This window comes from Salvelinus fontinalis, chromosome 5 (genome assembly GCF_029448725.1).
Source record: "Salvelinus fontinalis isolate EN_2023a chromosome 5, ASM2944872v1, whole genome shotgun sequence".
Classification (NCBI taxonomy): Eukaryota; Metazoa; Chordata; class Actinopteri; order Salmoniformes; family Salmonidae; genus Salvelinus; species Salvelinus fontinalis.
The window spans coordinates 60,084,256-60,103,250 of NC_074669.1; the positions used below are offsets into that span (position 1 = coordinate 60,084,256).

The window sequence follows — 18,995 nt, forward strand, 5'->3', positions numbered from 1 at the left end:
CCACCCTCTTCAGCTTTAGCCCCACCCATCTCGTTTCGCTGTCGGAGCGCACACTTGACTCTCCGGACCATAAATATGATTTATCTTTTTAACCAAATGTGCTGAAAAGTAGCTGAGGTGTACATTCAGAAGTTTACGGATGCCACACGCACACGCACACACACACACACACACACACACTATGCATAACAGTCAATGTAAACCTCAAGCAAAACAAAAACCAAACTTACTGTGGACGTCACCTCTCTGTTTGGTGACATCCTTCTCGATGGTGTTGTCCACTGGGGTGACCGGTTCAGGCTGTTTTGGGGGAGGCGGGCGACGTGTGGGCACGTAGGGGGGGGTCCTGCGGGTGGGGGGCGGTGGAGAGGTGATGGCGGGACGCCGTGGGGGCACATAGGGCTTACGGGTGACTACAGGGGGTCTCCTGGTGGGTATGATTGGTGGTCTCGTGGGGACCACTGGCTTACGAGGGGCGGGGGGCATCGTTCTTGGAGGAGGTGGGGGAGGTGGTGGTGTGGTTGTAGAAGGTGCTCTAGTGGTAGTTGTAGTAGTAGTGGTCGTTGGTTTGGGAGTGGTTGTGGTTCTTTTGGGGGCGGTGGGGGCGACTCTCTTGGCGGTCATGGGCGGTCGGATCGTGGTGGTGGTCCTCTTGTGGTCCGAGTCAGGGATAATGTTGTGGTGGTTCGGGGGGAACCTGGGGGGATCGATGACCACCTTGGGAATGGCTGGAAGGGAAAAGAACACAGGAAATGGATTGAGAGCTGAATTCTGGGTCTTGTTCATTTGGGAACGCAACATAAAAATGTTTTAAAATGTTTGCAATGGAAAACAAATGTGCGGTTCTAATTGGAGGTGTCCAGATAGTCCCTCCCTGTTTCAGTGTATTTTTTTCTTCAGTTTGGTGCTTAATGAACACGACCCTGACTGCTTCGGTGTTAATGAGGCATAAAGAAGTGGTGACTGCAGTGACCAACTGACCCTTGGAAAGAAAGGCCAGCTCTTTCATCTGCAATGACTTTACCTGAGTAAACAAGCAACCAGCTTTATCTCTGTATCCATAAAGCATACTCCCCCTCATTGAGGGACTTTAAATATTTTATCTTCGAAACCAAATTACCCCCTTATATCAAGACTAATTTTCTAACATTTATTACCACTTTATCCCCTGATAGAGCAGTCATAGTTCTCGCCAGCCAGCCAGCCAGCCAGCCAGCCAGCCAGCCAGCTAGCGGTATTCATGTGGGGAGTGATACCAACCACACCTAGAAAAATCCCTGCACTCAGGATCACCCCCAAAGCCTCTGATGTCATGAAGGAGAGACGCGAGACCCATTTATTGTTTATCCTTGCATTCCACAGGTCGGAGGGCAGAATAGAAAAGGCATTTAGGGACGACTTGAGGAAAAAGGGCTTCATGATTGAGGACTGAAGAGGGGTGAGGGTAGGGGTGTGGGGCTTCTCAAAGAGAGTCTCGGCTCAAGCTTTCTCGGGTTACGGAGGGGCTTTGATACAGCATGTGACACACAAATAGGATATCGCAAATCAACTCCCTCTCCCTTGAGCCACTTCTGTATCACACCGGTAGGGCGACAGATTGTTTCAAATACCAGTGTCGGGATTCTGCTAGTGCTCTAGGCGGGCGGAGGGGTTCTGTGTGCTGCTAGCTACACTGGTAGCATCCCAAACGGCACCCTTTTCCCTATAAAGTGCACTACTTTTGACCAGGGCGTATAGCATTCTGGTCAAAAATAGTGTACTATATAGGGAATAGGGTGAAATTTGAGATGCCGACACTGACTGGCATACAGCAGTTCAGTCAAAAGATTCAACTACTGGGGATATATAATGATAATAGATTACTTTTATTTTTGCTATTGAGCCGCTGTGCGAACAGCAACAACAAAGACAAAAGAGACACACAGGCGTCTGAGTGGTCTATCAAGTTAGAGGAAGAGGACACTAGCCGGAGGAAGAAGAAAAAGAAAGAGACATCTGACGTCTGGAAAACGTTTGACTGACCCTTTTCTGTCTTTAAAGATAAAGATGGCCGTACTAGACGATAAGGGGCGGGGTTATCTCACTCATGAGTGACAGCCATTACAAAGACAAGAGTTTCAGCCCCTTGCTCTTAAGTTGCAGACTACTTTTCCTACCCCGTAATCTCGTCCACCCTCCAGCCTTCAAAAAACACGACCAAAGAAAATAAAAAAGGGGGCCCTGTCCCCTTTAAAAAGAGAGACGGGGCCATTCAGTGGCCTAGCTTACGTTTGCAGTCATGGCCCATCCCCCTGTAGCCGTCTTTGCACTTGCACTTGTAGGAGCCAGGCGTGTTATAGCAGGTGGCGAAACTGCTGCATTGGTTTTGGCCTGAGGAGCACTCATCCACATCTGAAAGACAGGAGAACCACATAGCTGAGTATGAGGGAGGGAGGGGAGAGACAAATACAGACAGACAGACAGACAGACAGACAGACAGACAGACAGACAGAGACAGACAGACAGACAGACAGACAGAGACAGACAGACAGAGACAGACAGACAGACAGACAGAGACAGACAGACAGACAGACAGACAGACAGACAGAGACAGACAGACAGACAGACAGACAGACAGACAGACAGACAGAAAGGAGAGCTCTTGCACAGCACATAAACACAGTGAAAGGCAGCAGAAGTACAGCATGCTAATTGGCCAGGGTTAATTCCCCCTTCACTCAGAGGGAGTTCAGCGTTTATGTCAATGTCTCCTTTTATTAGGGGAAGTGCGATTTATTAGAGTGAAGAGAGAGAATATTCAGTACACTGAAAACTTTACGAAGATTGCTTGTTAGTTCATTAAAACCCTCACCCATTCAGATAACACGTTATGAGGAGTTTAGTGAACACTGCACAACTGACAGTGTTGAACGTTTGATTGTTGACATCTCGAAGGCGAGAGGACAGAGGAGGCGTTATTCCAATAGACTGCTTACTGAATTATTCTCTGTTCAAGATTAAAGAGTGAATGTGATTTGTTCAGAGAAGACGCAGTAAATACTTAGAGATTTGACAGGATTTCATGAGGTTATGCCGTTTTTCCTCGTTCTTTCTTTCCGCTCCCTCGTTCTCTCTGTCCATCCCCTCTCTTTCTTCTTATCTCTCTCTTAAAATGATTCATGTAAAAACAACACCTACGCTCCAGACGCCTGCCCGTTTTGACCTTTTGACCCTTAAACCCCAGGTAAGACGTGTGGATGCCTGGATGACCTCATTACGTACCTACACACTGGTACTTCCCGTTGATGTATTGCAGGTCGAAGCCCTCGTGACACTTACAGATGTAACTCCCAAATGTGTTGATGCACTTCCGGAACCGGGGACATATGGCCATGCCGGTCGCACACTCGTCCACGTCTGAAAGTAAGAACATTACAGATTAAACTACAGTTCATAGTTGAGTCTTTATTAGTACTTAGAAGGAGTGGCATTAATACTAAGGAGGAAGGGCTGTACAATATCATGGCTCTGATTCAATACATGTAATAAATACCAACGTTTAATCAGCTAGCCCACCTTCAACAGGGTTTCAATTCTTTATTAATAAACATATAGTTTCACCTATACCAAAGCCGTATATATATCCATGTAAATCAATGGAAATATATGTCTCTTCGTGCACGCTTAGGTTGGCTAGCAACACATCAACGCATTTAGGTATTACATGAATACATATATAAATATAGCCTCCAGGTTCATCTGCATCTTTCAAAATAACAGCATTTTCTCTCTTTCACAGGTCTTTTCTCTCCTTGTTTCTTCTTTTCTCTCCTTTGGGTTTATTCAAACATGAACGAAAGCCGATTATGTATTAAATCCTATGATCAGAACAATACACACCACGGTTGTGAAGGTTTTAACAGCTTATTCCGTCAGGGTCGACTCAAATCACCTCTGTAGTTACATGGGCAGGAATTAATTGAAAGGACTACAGACAAAGGGTGAGTCTTTTTCACTTAAAACCATGAGTTAATGTGCTGTAAAATGTTTCATGAGGGAAACAACTCTGACAGTTACACCAACTTGAAACTTACCGAGTGTTATGGAGAGTCTAAGAGAAAGATGGATGCATACTAAAGGGTAGCCTACAACAGGCCAAAAATATGTACACGGTTTCCAATCAATCACTGCTTTTCTGTCTGAAAACCCACCCATGAAAAGAACTGCTTGTCTAGAAAGAACAGCGCTGTTTCATTCAATCACTTCATATTTAGTGTTTATCGGCTTATATCCAGTTCTGCATAGCTGTTTTTTCTGCTGACAAACCCTTTGATTAATTGGGCATTTTCTATGAGAAGGATAAATGAAATATGAAGCTGTCTAGTTTCTGGAACAATCCAAAAATCCCAGGAGTTAATCATTAATCAGCACTCATTAATCCCAGGATGACTCGTTAATCATAGCGTATTGTCCTCAACATGTTTCTCGCCTCTCAATCTCCATCGCCTGTCAATATCGATCTAGTCCACGGCAAAAGATTACAGCAAAGAATTTTTGCATTTAATTTTTTGAGGGATTTGACATGGGCTTGCCATAGGCCTCTTCAGTTGCCAGAGGAACAACACAAAATAACAAAGAGACTACAGTAGACTAGTAGTCTGGACCAGACATATAACTCATCCAAATCATCCTACCCTGGAACAGCTATCAACTCTCTCTGGTATAAGAATATTTTGAAGATAAAGTCACCATGCAAAGTTTGAGAGTTTGAGAGGACGATCTCCCCCTGATTGCTTTGGAGTTTGTGTTATTGAAGAATAACATAAATTGCTAACATTGGTGACCCTTGACCTAAGTCATTATTTCAAGCAGACACCCTCTTCCATAAAAAAAACTCCTCTTTCCGAAAAGGGTTGAAGGGGTCTCCTCAAATATTTCCAGAGCCATTGTAACACCTGTGGGCTAGGAACCTCTCTCTCCTTCTACAACAGTGATTGAAACCACACCCCCTCTGCCTCCCCTCAGTCTCAAACTGCGACTGGAGTGCATCGCCTTAAGGCTCAGCCAAGCCAATCGACAGAGCTTGTATTTAAGCTGAGCCAATAGACAGAGCCTGCACTTAGATGTGACATGGATTAACTGCCTCAATTTGTCCATTTGAGATTTACTCATCTGAGTGGTGGCATGTAAAAGAGAGAGAGATCCCTGGTCATTTTACTCCCAGTGAACTTCAGTCAGTGCATTCACCTTCATTAAGAAAGGCCATTATGCAGTCTCCACGTAGTAAAAATGTAATTAGTAGCTGAGAGAGAGACAGAGACAGAGAGACAGAGAGACAGAGAGACAGAGAGACAGAGAGACAGAGACAGAGACAGAGACAGAGACAGAGACAGAGACAGAGACAGAGACAGAGACAGAGACAGAGACAGAGACCGAGACCGAGACCGAGACCGAGACCGAGACAGAGAGAGAGAATATCACATCACCGTTGAGGTTGTCAAGGACATTCAGAATGCCAATGGCCCAGCAAAGAGTGTTTGAGAATAACAGGTAGGTTTTTCTCCCTACTGCTGTCTTCCCCATTTAAGGGATTATTTGATTTTCTAACTTGTGTTTTCATTGCTGCCAAAGGTATTTTGTCGAGCTCTGTGGCAATCAAATTTAATTTGATCATCTCTTCAGCAAATTCAAAGGCTGACAAGACAAAAGAAACTCACCCGTCTCAGGTTTCTCTATTACAAGAAAAGAAGTAACGCTTCTTCTGGCGTTGAATAATTGAATAAGGCGTGTTGTGTGGATGTGCACGTGTGTGTGCGCCTATGTGCGTGCTGATATATTTAACACTAGAACAGAACATACCCACACAGGTTCTTCCGTCCGGCGCCAGCTGAAGCCCTGGCGACGGGCACTGACAGCGCACCTCTCCCTTCAGCACCTCACAGCCATACTGGCAGTTGGCCATACCACAGGTACGGGTATCTGGAGGGGATACAGCAGCAGGTTATAGCTAGCTCTCTCACGCACACACACACACACACACACACACACACACACACACACACACACACACACACACACACACACACACACACACACACACACACACACACACACACACACACACACACACACACACACACACACACACACACACACACACACACACAGAAACACAGAAACACAGACAGAAACACACAAACAAACATGAAGGACACACCCACACACACACAAACATTAAAAACACACACACACACACACATAAACACACACACAAACATTAAGGGGACACACACACACATAAACACACACACGCAAACATTAAGGACAAACACACACATATACACACACAAACATTAAGGACACACACACACAGATCACACACACAAGCGGGTGCGTGGACACAGGAAGACTCACAGTGAGGATTAATTACAGCAATATACTCTGGATCACAACCTAGGTAGAGTGGAATATTGGCACTCACAAAATACCCTCCCTTCGCCCTCCCTTCACTTTCTTTTCAACCCTTTCTCACCCTCTCTTCTCTCGCCCTCCTGTTCGTCCTGAAAACACCACTCTGTGGTTCCATTCTCATTGGTCGTTCAGGAGTTCAAGCTGCTCTCCAAAATAACATGAAATCATTTCTTTGTGTGGATTCCCCCCCCCCACTTCTCTTCCACAACATTTCCAAAAAAGGAAATGAAAGTTGCTACGTTTGTTGCTGCAGCAGGAACTCTGGAATAGACTGGAGGAGAAAGAAGGAGGAGGAGAGGAGGGACGCAGGCCAGGCTGATAAAACGTTAGAGTAGCCTGTCGATCAAAGACGATGAGGAGGAGAGGAGGGACGCAGGCCAGGCTGATAAAACGTTAGAGTAGCCTGTTGATCAAAGACGATGAGGAGGAGGAGAGGAGGGACGCAGGCCAGGCTGATAAAACGTTAGAGTAGCCTGTTGATCAAAGACGATGAGGAGGAGGAGAGGAGGGACGCAGGCCAGGCTGATAAAGCGTTAGAGTAGCCTGTTGATCAAAGACGATGAGGAGGAGGAGAGGAGGGACGCAGGCCAGGCTGATAAAACGTTAGAGTAGCCTGTTGATCAAAGACGATGAGGAGGAGGAAAGGAGGGACGCAGGCCAGGCTGATAAAACGTTAGAGTAGCCTGTTGATCAAAGACGATGAGGAGGAGGAGAGGAGGGACGCAGCCCAGGCTGATAAAACATTAGAGTAGCCTGTTGATCAAAGACGATGAGGAGGAGGAAAGGAGGGACGCAGGCCAGGCTGATAAAACGTTAGAGTAGCCTGTTGATCAAAGACGATGAGGAGGAGGAAAGGAGGGACGCAGGCCAGGCTGATAAAACGTTAGAGTAGCCTGTTGATCAAAGACGATGAGGAGGAGGAGAGGAGGGACGCAGGCCAGGCTGATAAAACGTTAGAGTAGCCTGTTGATCAAAGACGATGAGGAGGAGGAGAGGAGGGACGCAGGCCAGGCTGATAAAACATTAGAGTAGCCTGTTGATCAAAGACGATGAGGAGGAGGAAAGGAGGGACGCAGGCCAGGCTGATAAAACGTTAGAGTAGCCTGTTGATCAAAGACGATGAGGAGGAGGAAAGGAGGGACGCAGGCCAGGCTGATAAAACGTTAGAGTAGCCTGTTGATCAAAGACGATGAGGAGGAGGAGAGGAGGGACGCAGGCCAGGCTGATAAAACGTTAGAGTAGCCTGTTGATCAAAGACGATGAGGAGGAGGAGAGGAGGGACGCAGGCCAGGCTGATAAAACGTTAGAGTAGCCTGTTGATCAAAGACGATGAGGAGGAGGAAAGGAGGGACGCAGGCCAGGCTGATAAAACGTTAGAGTAGCCTGTTGATCAAAGACGATGAGGAGAAGGAAAGGAGGGACGCAGGCCAGGCTGATAAAACGTTAGAGTAGCCTGTTGATCAAAGATGATGAGGAGGAGGAAAGGAGGGACGCAGGCCAGGCTGATAAAACATTAGAGTAGCCTGTTGATCAAAGACGATGAGGAGGAAGAGGAGAAAGAGAGAGGAAGATCAACAAATACTTGAGGTGACCTAAAAAAATACATAACTGCCAACTGTGTGGACAAAACATTATGAACACCTGCTCTTTCCATGACCAGGTGAAAGCTATGATCCCTTATCGATGTCACTTGTTAAATCACTTCAATCAGTGTAGATGATGGGGAGGAGAAATGTTCAAGAAGTATTTTTAATGCTTTTAACAGTTTCCCGTGTGTATCAAGAATTGCCAACCACCCAAAAGTCATCCAGCCAACTTGACACAACCGTGGGAAGCATTAGAGTCAACATGGGCCAGCATCCTTGTGGAATCCTTTGGACATCTTGCAGAGTCCATGCCTCGAGGAATTGAGGCTGTTCTGATGGCAACGCAATTTGGAATGTGTTCTTAATGTTTTGTACACTCGGCATATGTAGATAGAACACACATGGATATTCTGATGTTATACTTCAACGGTATCTTGGGGTTTTTGTTCCTGACGGGTAAAAGTAGTTCATAATAATCAAATCAGAAAAATAAAACAACCTTACCTGTCAAAGAGGGGGCCTCCACATTCAAGTGGGGCGATATCATTACTGCTTTCATCAAAGGAACACTCAAGTGAGCACTTTCATACTTTTACAAGGTTCTCGATAAGATTGTGTGGTTGCAAAAGGTGCAAGGAAAGGAGAAAGAAAAATAGCAGCGGTTACTGGAGGGCAAGCACAGACACACCATCACCTCTACAGGATGAGTCAGAATACCTTTAGGGCTAAGCAATACAAGTCCCATTTTATATACAAAGGTTAAAGTTCACATCTACTTCATATTTGACTGGGGGTGCGTCCCAAACAGCACTCTATTCTCTATACAGTGCGCTACTTTTGACCTGGACCTATAGTCATTTAGGATGCATACTGGGGTTGGCTCCCCAGAGCCTGCCTGTCGCTGTAACGGTGACGGTCAGTGACGGTGAGTGGATAGAATGGGATGTTGACTTTATTTTCCTAAACATTTCATCACAACAGGAGAGACTGTAGTGTTGTCAAAGGTCTAAACGTGGATGTGAAAATGGACTTCAGAATTGGAGAGAGAGCACAGTATTCTAATGGCTTTAAAGAGGGAATACATTTGAGGTGAGGGAGAGGAAGCGAGAGAGAGTGATACAGAGAGAGTGAGAAATAATGAACAGAGAGAGGGCGGAGAAATCAAGATAGAGAGAGAGACAGAGAGGAAAAATGAAGAGACAACAGACTGACAGAAAGAGAAATACAAACAGAGTCAAAGAAGAGAAGAGGGACAGTCCGTCACACTGTTCACATCACACAGACCCACGTCATGTGACATTCCACTCACTTCCACAGGTCCCGTCAGGCATCAGCATATAGCCATTGAGGCAGTAGCACTTGTAGCTGCCGTATGTGTTCATGCACCTGTGTTTGCACGGCCGGGGCTTCAGACCGCACTCGTTCAGGTCTGGAGGGAGAGAAAGAGAGGAATCAGAAGGAGGTAGCGTGGGGGACGGAGAGGAAGGAGAAAGAGAGGGAGGAGAAAGAGAGGGAGGAGAAAGAGAGGAAGGAGAAAAGGACTAATCATAAGGAGGTAGCGTGGAGGATGGAGAGGAAGGAGAGAGGGAGGAGAAAGAGAGGGAGGAGAAAGGGACTAATCATAAGGTAGCGTGGAGGACGGAGAGGAAGGAGAAGGAGAGGGAGGAGAAAGGGAGGAAAAGTGGGAGTTAGGCTTCTTCAGCCCACACTTATTTTGTGTCTGGAGGTAGAGAGAGAGAGAGAGAGAGAGAGAGAGAGAGAGAGAGAGAGCGAGAGAGAGAGAGAGAGAGAGAGAGAAGGATGAGAGAGGGAGAGAGAGAGAGAGAGAGAGGGAGAGAAGGATGAGAGAGGGAGAGAGAGAGAGAGGGAGAGAGGGATGAGAGAGGGAGAGAGAGAGATGGGGGGATAGAGAGAGCAGGAGAGAGGGACGAGAGAGAGAGCGAGAGAACAGAGGGATGAGAGAGAGAGAGAGAGACTTCTGTATGTGTAATGTAATACTGTTCATTTTTATTGTTCATTTCACTTTAGGAATATTATCTACCTCACTTGCTTTAGCAATGTTAACACGTTTCCCATGCCAATAAAGCCCCTTGAATTGAATTGAATTGAGAGAGAGAGAGAGAGAGAGAGAGAGAGAGAGAGAGAGAGAGAGAGAGAGAGAGAGAGATATCAAAGGGCACAGGGTCAATCTGGGTCAAGCCCAGCACATCATTTGTATGGAGTATATGGGAGGGAGTGGGGTGTGGAGGGTGGGGGCCAGTCTCAGGTAAGTGCCTAAAGGAAGTGAAGTGTTTCCATGTTCAGACAAGCCCGGCCGCTACCTTCCTCCTCTCCTCCTCTTTACACAGGAAGACACAGTTAACAGCTGTTCCAACTGACCAAGCTGCTTATTACATGCTGCAAATGGTCAAAACAAATCGCTTCCTCGTACGTAACCTTTTAAAGTTCATACCGATGGTGATGTTACTGTTGTGTATCGCCTTGACAACTCCATCGCTGATTTCAGGGTGTTTCTTTTTATGACCGTAAATGTCTGGAGCTCCACCCCCTCACCAGTCTATGCAGATATTATTAGAAAACTATCCCTTGTTAAGGTTAGACGCTGGGTGAGCTCAGAGAGAAGAGAATGTACCCGAGGCTCAACACCTGTCAAATACTGCTGAGAAAAACTCAAGTCATTATCTTTACATTGGTCTGAAACACACAGACACTAACTCAAGTCATTATCTTTATATTGGTCTGAAACACACAGCCACTAACTCAAGTCATTATCTTTACATTGGTCTGAAACACACAGACACTAACTCAAGTCATTATCTTTACATTGGTCTGAAACACACAGACACTAACTCAAGTCATTATCTTTATATTGGTCTGAAACACACAGCCACTAACTCAAGTCATTATCTTTACATTGGTCTGAAACACACAGACACTAACTCAAGTCATTATCTTTACATTGGTCTGAAACACACAGAGACAAACTCAAGTCATTATATTTACATTGGTCTGAAACACAAACACTAACTCAAGTCATTATCTTTACATTGGTCTGAAACACAAACACTAACTCAAGTCATTATCTTTACATTGGTCTGAAACACACAGACACTAACTCAAGTCATTATCTTTACATTGGTCTGAAACACACAGACACTAACTCAAGTCATTATCTTTACATTGGTCTGAAACACACAGACATGAACTCAAGTCATTATCTTTGCATTGGTCTGAAACACACAGACACCAACAGTGAGGTTGAGTAAGTCTTCCATAAGAGTACTGATGTCCACGGTTGAAAAATTACACAATTCAATGGGTTACTTTTTTGTTAATGCACTGCACCTGGAGTGGACACCTTTTGAAGTGTGCTTGGAAGTAGGGTCCCTTGGGAGAACAGGGACCACCAGGAGTGCTTAAAAGGATACTTCAGGCGTTTGGCAATGAGGTCCTTTATCTACCTCCCCAGAGTCAGATGAACTACTAGCAGATACCCAGAGACTTCCAGTCATTGGGATAACGCCAGTTAGCATGGGCTGGCGAAGCTACCGCTAACTTCCTGCATGCTGGACACAGAGACGTACAAATAGTATCCACGAGTTCATGTTCATCTGGGGAAATAGATACAATGCATCATTCCCAAAACCCAGAAGTGTCCCTTTAAGTGTGTGCGTAAGGAGGGGGGTGACACACACACCCTCACACCGTCCCAACAACATTAAAAAAACATCTATCTAAGTTACACCCCCCCCCCCCCCCCCCTTTCCATGTCTAATTGAGGCATGCCATGTCAATAGAGCTCCATCTCAGCTGTACATGATGTCCAGGCGTTTTAAAGCCTGGCCCACTTCAGAGTAAAATCATGAGCGGCGCCATCTTTAGCTCTGGGGCAACGCGCGGAATGGTATTGCATTCTTTGGGTGCTTTGGCCACTGGCATGCCCTTCTGTATTGGACAGATGCTACAGATTTAAATAGATGAACGGGACGAGGAGTGGAGTGTACCTCGGTCGTATACCACGGTATTAATGTGAATTGGCTAGCCCGCTAAGGTCATGTCAGCACCGTGATTGGTGGTAGGGGAGAAACGGTCTGTTTAAATCCTCCGCTGTGCCATTGGGCTTAAGTCAATTTCCAATGCAGTAAATGTTAAGGGATGACTGACAGTCTGACAGAACGGGTTGGCGACGGTTTAGAATAGAACACCGTGGCCTACTAGAATACAGTAAATGAGATACTATGATAAGTCAAATTTTGACTTCCAATTGTCCAATAGCACTAATTCACATTAAACAACTAAGAGAAGCTTCTCTATTGGTGTCAGTGGTTTATATAAAAACATTAAGGTTTTAGTAAATAAAACACATTCAGAAGTTGTTTTTATTGTACTAAATGCTGAATAATGACTTTACCCTACAAGCAAACGAATCTGTTACAGATTTATATCCAACATAGTGAATTGTGAAAAAAAATCAGTAAAATCTCTGTCTGTGTGTTTCATCTTCTACACTTGATACCCTTAAGTACTAAATGAGAAGAGATGGCGCATCTGGAGCTGTCACGACAAAGTCATCATATTAAATACCGACTCCCACCAAGACATACAACTAGAAATCGTTGACAGAATGAGAAACTTAAGTGGCCATTTCAGCTCTGAGATTTCGAATCCAGGCGCAATTACTTGGTCATTTGTATTATAAAAAGAAAGACTATGTCTCTCTCTGTGGAGTAACTTTGGAGAGACAATCATTAGCACCTGTCGGTGTTCTTTATCATCAAAAAGTGAATTCATACGTAGAATGAAGTGATACGAAACAATGTCATTGAGATTTCCATTGCGATAACCACACTGGATATATTGGGTGCTTAACATGTGTTATAAAAATCCTAATCCTTTTTAGCGTTAACTTCCAAGCGTAACTCAAACTTGTTTCAAGGTCAAAGAACAATTCCCAACACTTCAACACAGTCTTGTTAGCATCATTAGCACTGTCACTACTGACATACAGTGATTGTTGCTAACTATCATTAGCATCTCCTCAGCAACATGGCCAAACACATCAAACATGACAAAATGCCTTCTCGACTAGCGACAACTCATCCCAGACATCTCACCCTGTCTGCTATTTTGGTCGCCATCCCTGTTTCTTTATTGTCACCTTTCATTTGGCCAGTACCCTCCCTGACAGTTCAGTAATCACACACACACACACACACACACACACACACACACACACACACACACACACACACACACACACACACACACACACACACACACACACACACACACACACACACACATACACACACAGAACCCTGGAGCTGGTATTTGCCAGCCATTTCTCCCACTGTCACTCCTGCTTTGTCTGCCGGAGCTCTGCCTTCATCATTAATAAGAGCTGCTGTGGAGAGAGACAAGGGTAAAAAGCAAATAAACATTAAAAACATTGTCCATTGAAACTCAATTGAAACTGAGAGAGAGAGAGAGAGAGAGAGAGAGAGAGAGAGAGAGAGAGAGAGAGAGAGAGAGAGAGAGAGAGAGAGAGAGAGAGAGAGAGAGAGAGAGAGATAGAGAGGAGATTCGCTTGGCTTGTCCAGGCAGTGACAACTGAAAACATCTTGAAAATGTAAATAAAGAGGATGATGGGAAAGGAATGGGTCACGTTCTCAGACAGCACAAGCGCCGAGCAGCAACTAGCGCAGCCAAATGACATTCACAGCCTGGCTGAATCTGTTCCCTGTTGGAAGATAGACAAGATAGAGGGAGACGGGAGAAGATAACGAACGAGAGCGAGATGAGAGAGGAGATAACAGAGAGGACTGACAGATAGGAGAGATAGAACCACCACTTGACAAGGTCTTTGGGAGTCTATTGTATGTGTCTCTGGAGTTGAACCCTTCACTGAGATATTACTATTTACTGTCAATGAACTGTCGTGATGCGTCGAGAGAGGGAGAAAAAGGGAGAGCATTTTTTTAAACCAGGCAAGTCAGTTAAGAACAAATTCTTATTTACGGTGACAGCCTAGGAACAGTGGGTTAACTGCCTTGTTCAGGGGCAGGACAACAGATTTTTACCTTGTCAGCTCGGGAATTTGACCTTTCGGTTACTAGCCTAACACTCTAACCACTAGGCTACCTGCCGCCCCAGACACAGAGAGAGCGAGAGCGAGAGAGAGACAGAGAGAGAGAAAGAGAGAGAGAGATACAAATAAAGAGAGAGAAGGAGAGAGTAGTCCAAGTGATTTATTGGGTGGACTGCTTCAAGGTATGCGTCGGTGGTGCGTTTCTGACACACCACTATCACTTGCTAACAGATTACCCAGGGGGCTCTCTGGTCAAGAACATGCAGGTCTTGAAATAAAACAACACGATAACGCCGGACAGACAGAGTGGTCCATTGTTCGAAGGTGGCTGAGAAATCATGAGAACCCATGTATGTGATGGTTCCCCTTCCGAGCTGTCGGAATTTCAGGAAAAATAAGAGAAGGTGGGGGGAGAAAAAGAACGAAAAACAAAAACAGAGGAAGAAATTGGGAATAGCACAGCAGCTTTCAGTGCTGATTGATGAAGGAAAAGGCAACTGCTTCAGAGGGACAAATGAGAACAGAGAGAGAGAGGAATGAAGAGAGAGAGAGAGGGATGAAGAGAGAGAGGGATGAAGAGAGAGAGAGAGGGATGAAGAGAGAGAGAGAGAGGGATGAAGAGAGAGAGAGGGATGAAGAGAGAGAGAGGGATGAAGAGAGAGGGAGAGAGGGATTCAAATAAATACAGGAAACCGAGTAGCTGGAATAGGAGGAATAGTAGCTGGAATAGGAGGAATAGTAGCTGGAATAGGAGGAATAGTAGCTGGAATAGGAGGAATAGTAGCTGGAATAGGAGGAATAGTAGCTGGAATAGGAGGAATAGTAGCTGGAATAGGAGGAATAGTAGCTGGAATAGGAGGAATAGTAGCTGGAATAGGAGGAATAGTAGCTGGAATAGGAGGGATAGTAGCTGGAATAGGAGGGATAGTAGCTGGAATAGGAGGAATAGTAGCTGGAATAGGAGGAATAGTAGCTGGAATAGGAGGAATAGTAGCTGGAATAGGAGGAATAGTAGCTGGAATAGGAGGAATAGTAGCTGGAATAGGAGGAATAGTAGCTGGAATAGGAGGAATAGTAGCTGGAATAGGAGGAATAGTAGCTGGAATAGGAGGAATAGTAGCTGGAATAGGAGGAATAGTAGCTGGAATAGGAGGAATAGTAGCTGGAATAGAAGGAATAGTAGCTGGAATAGGAGGAATAGTAGCTGGAATAGGAGGAATAGTAGCTGGAATAGGAGGAATAGTAGCTGGAATAGGAGGAATAGTAGCTGGAATAGGAGGAATAGTAGCTGGAATAGGAGGAATAGTAGCTAGAATAGGAGTCCAGAATAGAAACAGGGTGTAAGTGCAAAGAGGCACAGAGTGGTGTGGCATATTGGCATCATGGCATGCTTGGCGTTCGCTCTGCCATTCCTGCTGCCAGGCCAGGCTCTGGCATCGGCTCTCCTAGAAGGAGGAGGGGAGGAGAGGAGGAAAAGAGGGGGACATTCATTCTCACTCGGCCCAAGCCATAGAGGACTGAGCAATGCATGTGGGGCATACAGTGGGTGCTGGGTGTGGCGGGGAGCGGGCGTGGGGGGGGCACCCTTTACCACCTCACGTTCCACAGTTTATCTCACCCTCCATCAACACCCCTGCTGGAGGCTGGTGGTCCACAGGAAGAAAGATAGGGGGGTGACTGTCCCATGTTAGGGGGGTTACATAGTCCAGTTCCTCTTCTTAAATAGGGGAGGGAAGGGGGAGACAAAACAGCACACAAGGAGAGAGAGTGAGAGCTCGCCGCCGGTGGGAGAAACACCCACGCACACACTCTGAGATTAGTACACCTCTGACCACCACTGCATTCCTGGAGAGCAAGAACGACATTATGCAGCAAAGAGGATTACACATTTGCAGACCAGAATCACACCAAAAAAGAGAGAGGAGAGAGAGTCTGTTTCTCCTTCTTCTCCTTCTTTTTCGGACTTCTCCTCCCTCCAGCATTCCTTTGCGTCAGCGATGACATGAAAAGGCGTCTCGGAGTCAGAGAGAGTAATCTGATACCCTCCATCTGTATATCCATCTCCATCTCCATCCATCTGTATATCTGGACTTCAGTGTGTGTGTATGTGTATGTGTATGTGTATGTGTGTGTGTGTGTGTGTGTGTGTGTGTGTGTGTGTGTGTGTGTGTGTGTGTGTGTGTGTGTGTGTGTGTGTGTGTGTGTGTGTGTGTGTGTGTGTGTGTGTGTATGCTATTGAGAGAGTAGTGACTACCTGATTGAACCAGGCAGTAATACCTGGTCTAAATACTTCCTTGCCAACTTGATACAGTCCAGGGCCTCTTGTCTGCCTTCCTTCCTGTCTGACTTTGCCTGCCTGCTTCCCTCCCTCCCTGTCCACTGACCATTAGGTGACCTTGATAAGGGTGGAGGAGAAGGGTAATTGAACAATGCAAAGGCCTGGGTGACACAAGGCTAATCATATGATGACATGTAAAGTATCATTTGTAATCCTGTGGCAGCTGCAGTGTTTGACATTCAACTTTAAAAATATCACCCCAACTAAACAGAGAGAAAGAGACATAGAGAGACAGACGGAGACGGAGACAGAGAGAATGGCGCTCTGTTGGTAAAACATGGCGCTTGCAATGCCAGCGTTGTGTGTTCGATTCCCACGGGGGACCAGTACGAATCAAAAGTATGAAAATGTACGTGCTCTAGATGAGAGCGTCTACTAAAATGAAGAAATAGATAGATATCTAGATAGAGTGTAAGTGCGTGCTTGGTTTCCAGATAATAAACACAGCAAAAAGCATTGAACAGGGGTGTTTCACTTCATCTAACTACAGAGGTTTAAGGCTTCTTCCAAACCTTATATTAGCTAACGCTCTCAGAACAGAAAGAATAGAACGCGCTTAGGATGACATGAAGGCCAAGCGCTACTCAACTTGAGGTACGTGAAGCATAATATTTGGAGAGATGCCACCGCCGCTGGCTCGCTGACACGTATGTGAGAGAGAGAAATGTAGGGGGAGGGGGGAGAAAAGAGAGGGAAAGAGAAATGTAGAGAGAGAGAGAGACAGAGAGCAAAATAAATGGACAGAGGAGGTCGAATAATCTGAAACGGTTACATGGCGCTCGCTCCCTCACAGGACCTTTTAATAGCATCTAAACAGCGGGAGACAAGGGTTTAATTGAAACCTCCCGTAGAAAATAATCATCTTATCAAAGGGATTTTGATCTGCGGGAGTGACGGAGCGGGGGGGGAGTGGGTCTGGCACGTTGTCTCAGTGCTAACTGGATTATCTTGGTAATGAGTTTGATTTCGTGTGGTACAGCATCAGTACCCATCTGGCCCCGACACCATGGCCCCACCATGACAAGATGTCATTCTGTTAAAGGGGCCATCTGCGATTGGTAAATCCATTGTTGGAACTGCAGAAAGTAAATACATAAAAGCGTTAACATTTGAAAACAAGCTGGACGTGATTGTGATCAGTAATTGTGACAGAGAGAAACATTTTCAACAGTTGGTGTTATTGCAGGGGATGTTTGATCAATGACACGGAATCAATAGCAATGCACAACGTATAATTGTAATACCTCATGGGTATACATTGGTCTAGCCATTACAGTGGTACAGGAAGAAAGAGCGACATACTGTCATGTTCCTAACCAAGCTGGAACCTAGACAGAGAGACTTTAAAGTAAGAGGGAGAGAGAATTCTCCTCAACGATCACCTCTATGGTCCCTCTTGTCGCTGTCACAAACATCTGCTGTGTCGTGGTGCTTTAACACTATTGTTAACCACAGTGCCTTGAGGATCATTCCTCTGTGCTCACCACTCAGTTATTGTGGAAGCAGAATGCCTAGCCCCGAGCATGCACTGCACTGCACGTGTGTGTGTGTGTGTGTGTGTGTGTGTGTGTGTGTGTGTGTGTGTGTGTGTGTGTGTGTGTGTGTGTGTGTGTGTGTGTGTGTGTGTGTGTGTGTGTGTGTGTGTGTGTGTGTGTGTGTGTGTGTGTGTGTGTGTGTGTGTGTTATACTTGTAACTACTGCTTGTAAACATGTTTCTCTGTTTACAACGCCACATCACTATTTCAACCATTACAGTTCACCTCACCATCTAAGTGGGTGTCTAACCGAACATAAATGAAACATAAGATAGATCGATCGAGTGTCGGCATAAAGGAAAATGAACATTCACAGTGTGTCTTCGACTGACATTAGAACGGCAAATCAACGGTTAACAGCAAATCACTACTTTGAATGGAGAAAGGAAATCCAATCTTTAGGTTTTGAATAATTAATGATGTTTCCACGGCGACGTGGAATGATTCCCGCTGAAGGTTATATCTATTAGACGTATTAGACATACATTATCTCTAAATGATCGATCGCTTGAAAAGTCCCCAGATTGCCCCTTTAATGAGCTCTTCAGTCAGGGACACCAGATGTCATAGCCAAGTGCTTGTCTAAGGCCCGGCTCTGCCAACTTAGTTCCATGCACACTTAAGCATTTGATATGTTTTAAATGATAGTTTGTCAGACAAGTCTAATTATTATAAATACATTGATAAAAGAGCAACGTCCGTCCTAGTCGAAGTAAGGAAGTCAGAGGTGTTCATTAGAGCACGCAACGGAAAATGTTTTAAAACATTTTGCAACGGAAAACGATGTAATTTTTTTTTTAATTATTGGACCTGTCTAAGTAGTCCCTCCCAGTTTGAGTCTGTTCTCTTCCTTTGGTTACTAACGAACATGACCCATGTTTGATTCTTTTCTAGCGACTATATCAAAGTTGAGCCGTCCAGCCAACCTGCCATGGGCCACCTTAGCCTGAGACATGTACGATGACTCATTTCTACATTCCGGAAAGGATTTCAACTCC

General features: G+C 45.3%; 1 protein-coding gene across 6 annotated transcripts in view; it reads right to left on the reverse strand.

Annotated features, from left to right (window-relative positions):
- The window catches only part of npnta (nephronectin a), a 56,881-nt gene that overhangs the window by 17,147 nt on the left and 20,739 nt on the right, over positions 1-18,995 (reverse strand). For 3 of the 6 annotated variants that reach the window (XM_055924062.1, XM_055924061.1, XM_055924063.1), the window contains 6 exons: positions 15,743-15,841; positions 9,346-9,465; positions 5,839-5,958; positions 3,262-3,396; positions 2,269-2,391; positions 231-728 (listed from right to left, as the gene is read on the reverse strand). In XM_055924062.1, the coding sequence (XP_055780037.1) occupies positions 231-728; positions 2,269-2,391; positions 3,262-3,396; positions 5,839-5,958; positions 9,346-9,465; positions 15,743-15,841 (1,095 nt within the window). The remainder of the gene's footprint in view (positions 1-230; positions 729-2,268; positions 2,392-3,261; positions 3,397-5,838; positions 5,959-9,345; positions 9,466-15,742; positions 15,842-18,995) is intronic. The other 3 variants (XM_055924066.1, XM_055924065.1, XM_055924067.1) reach the window with 1 other exon arrangement.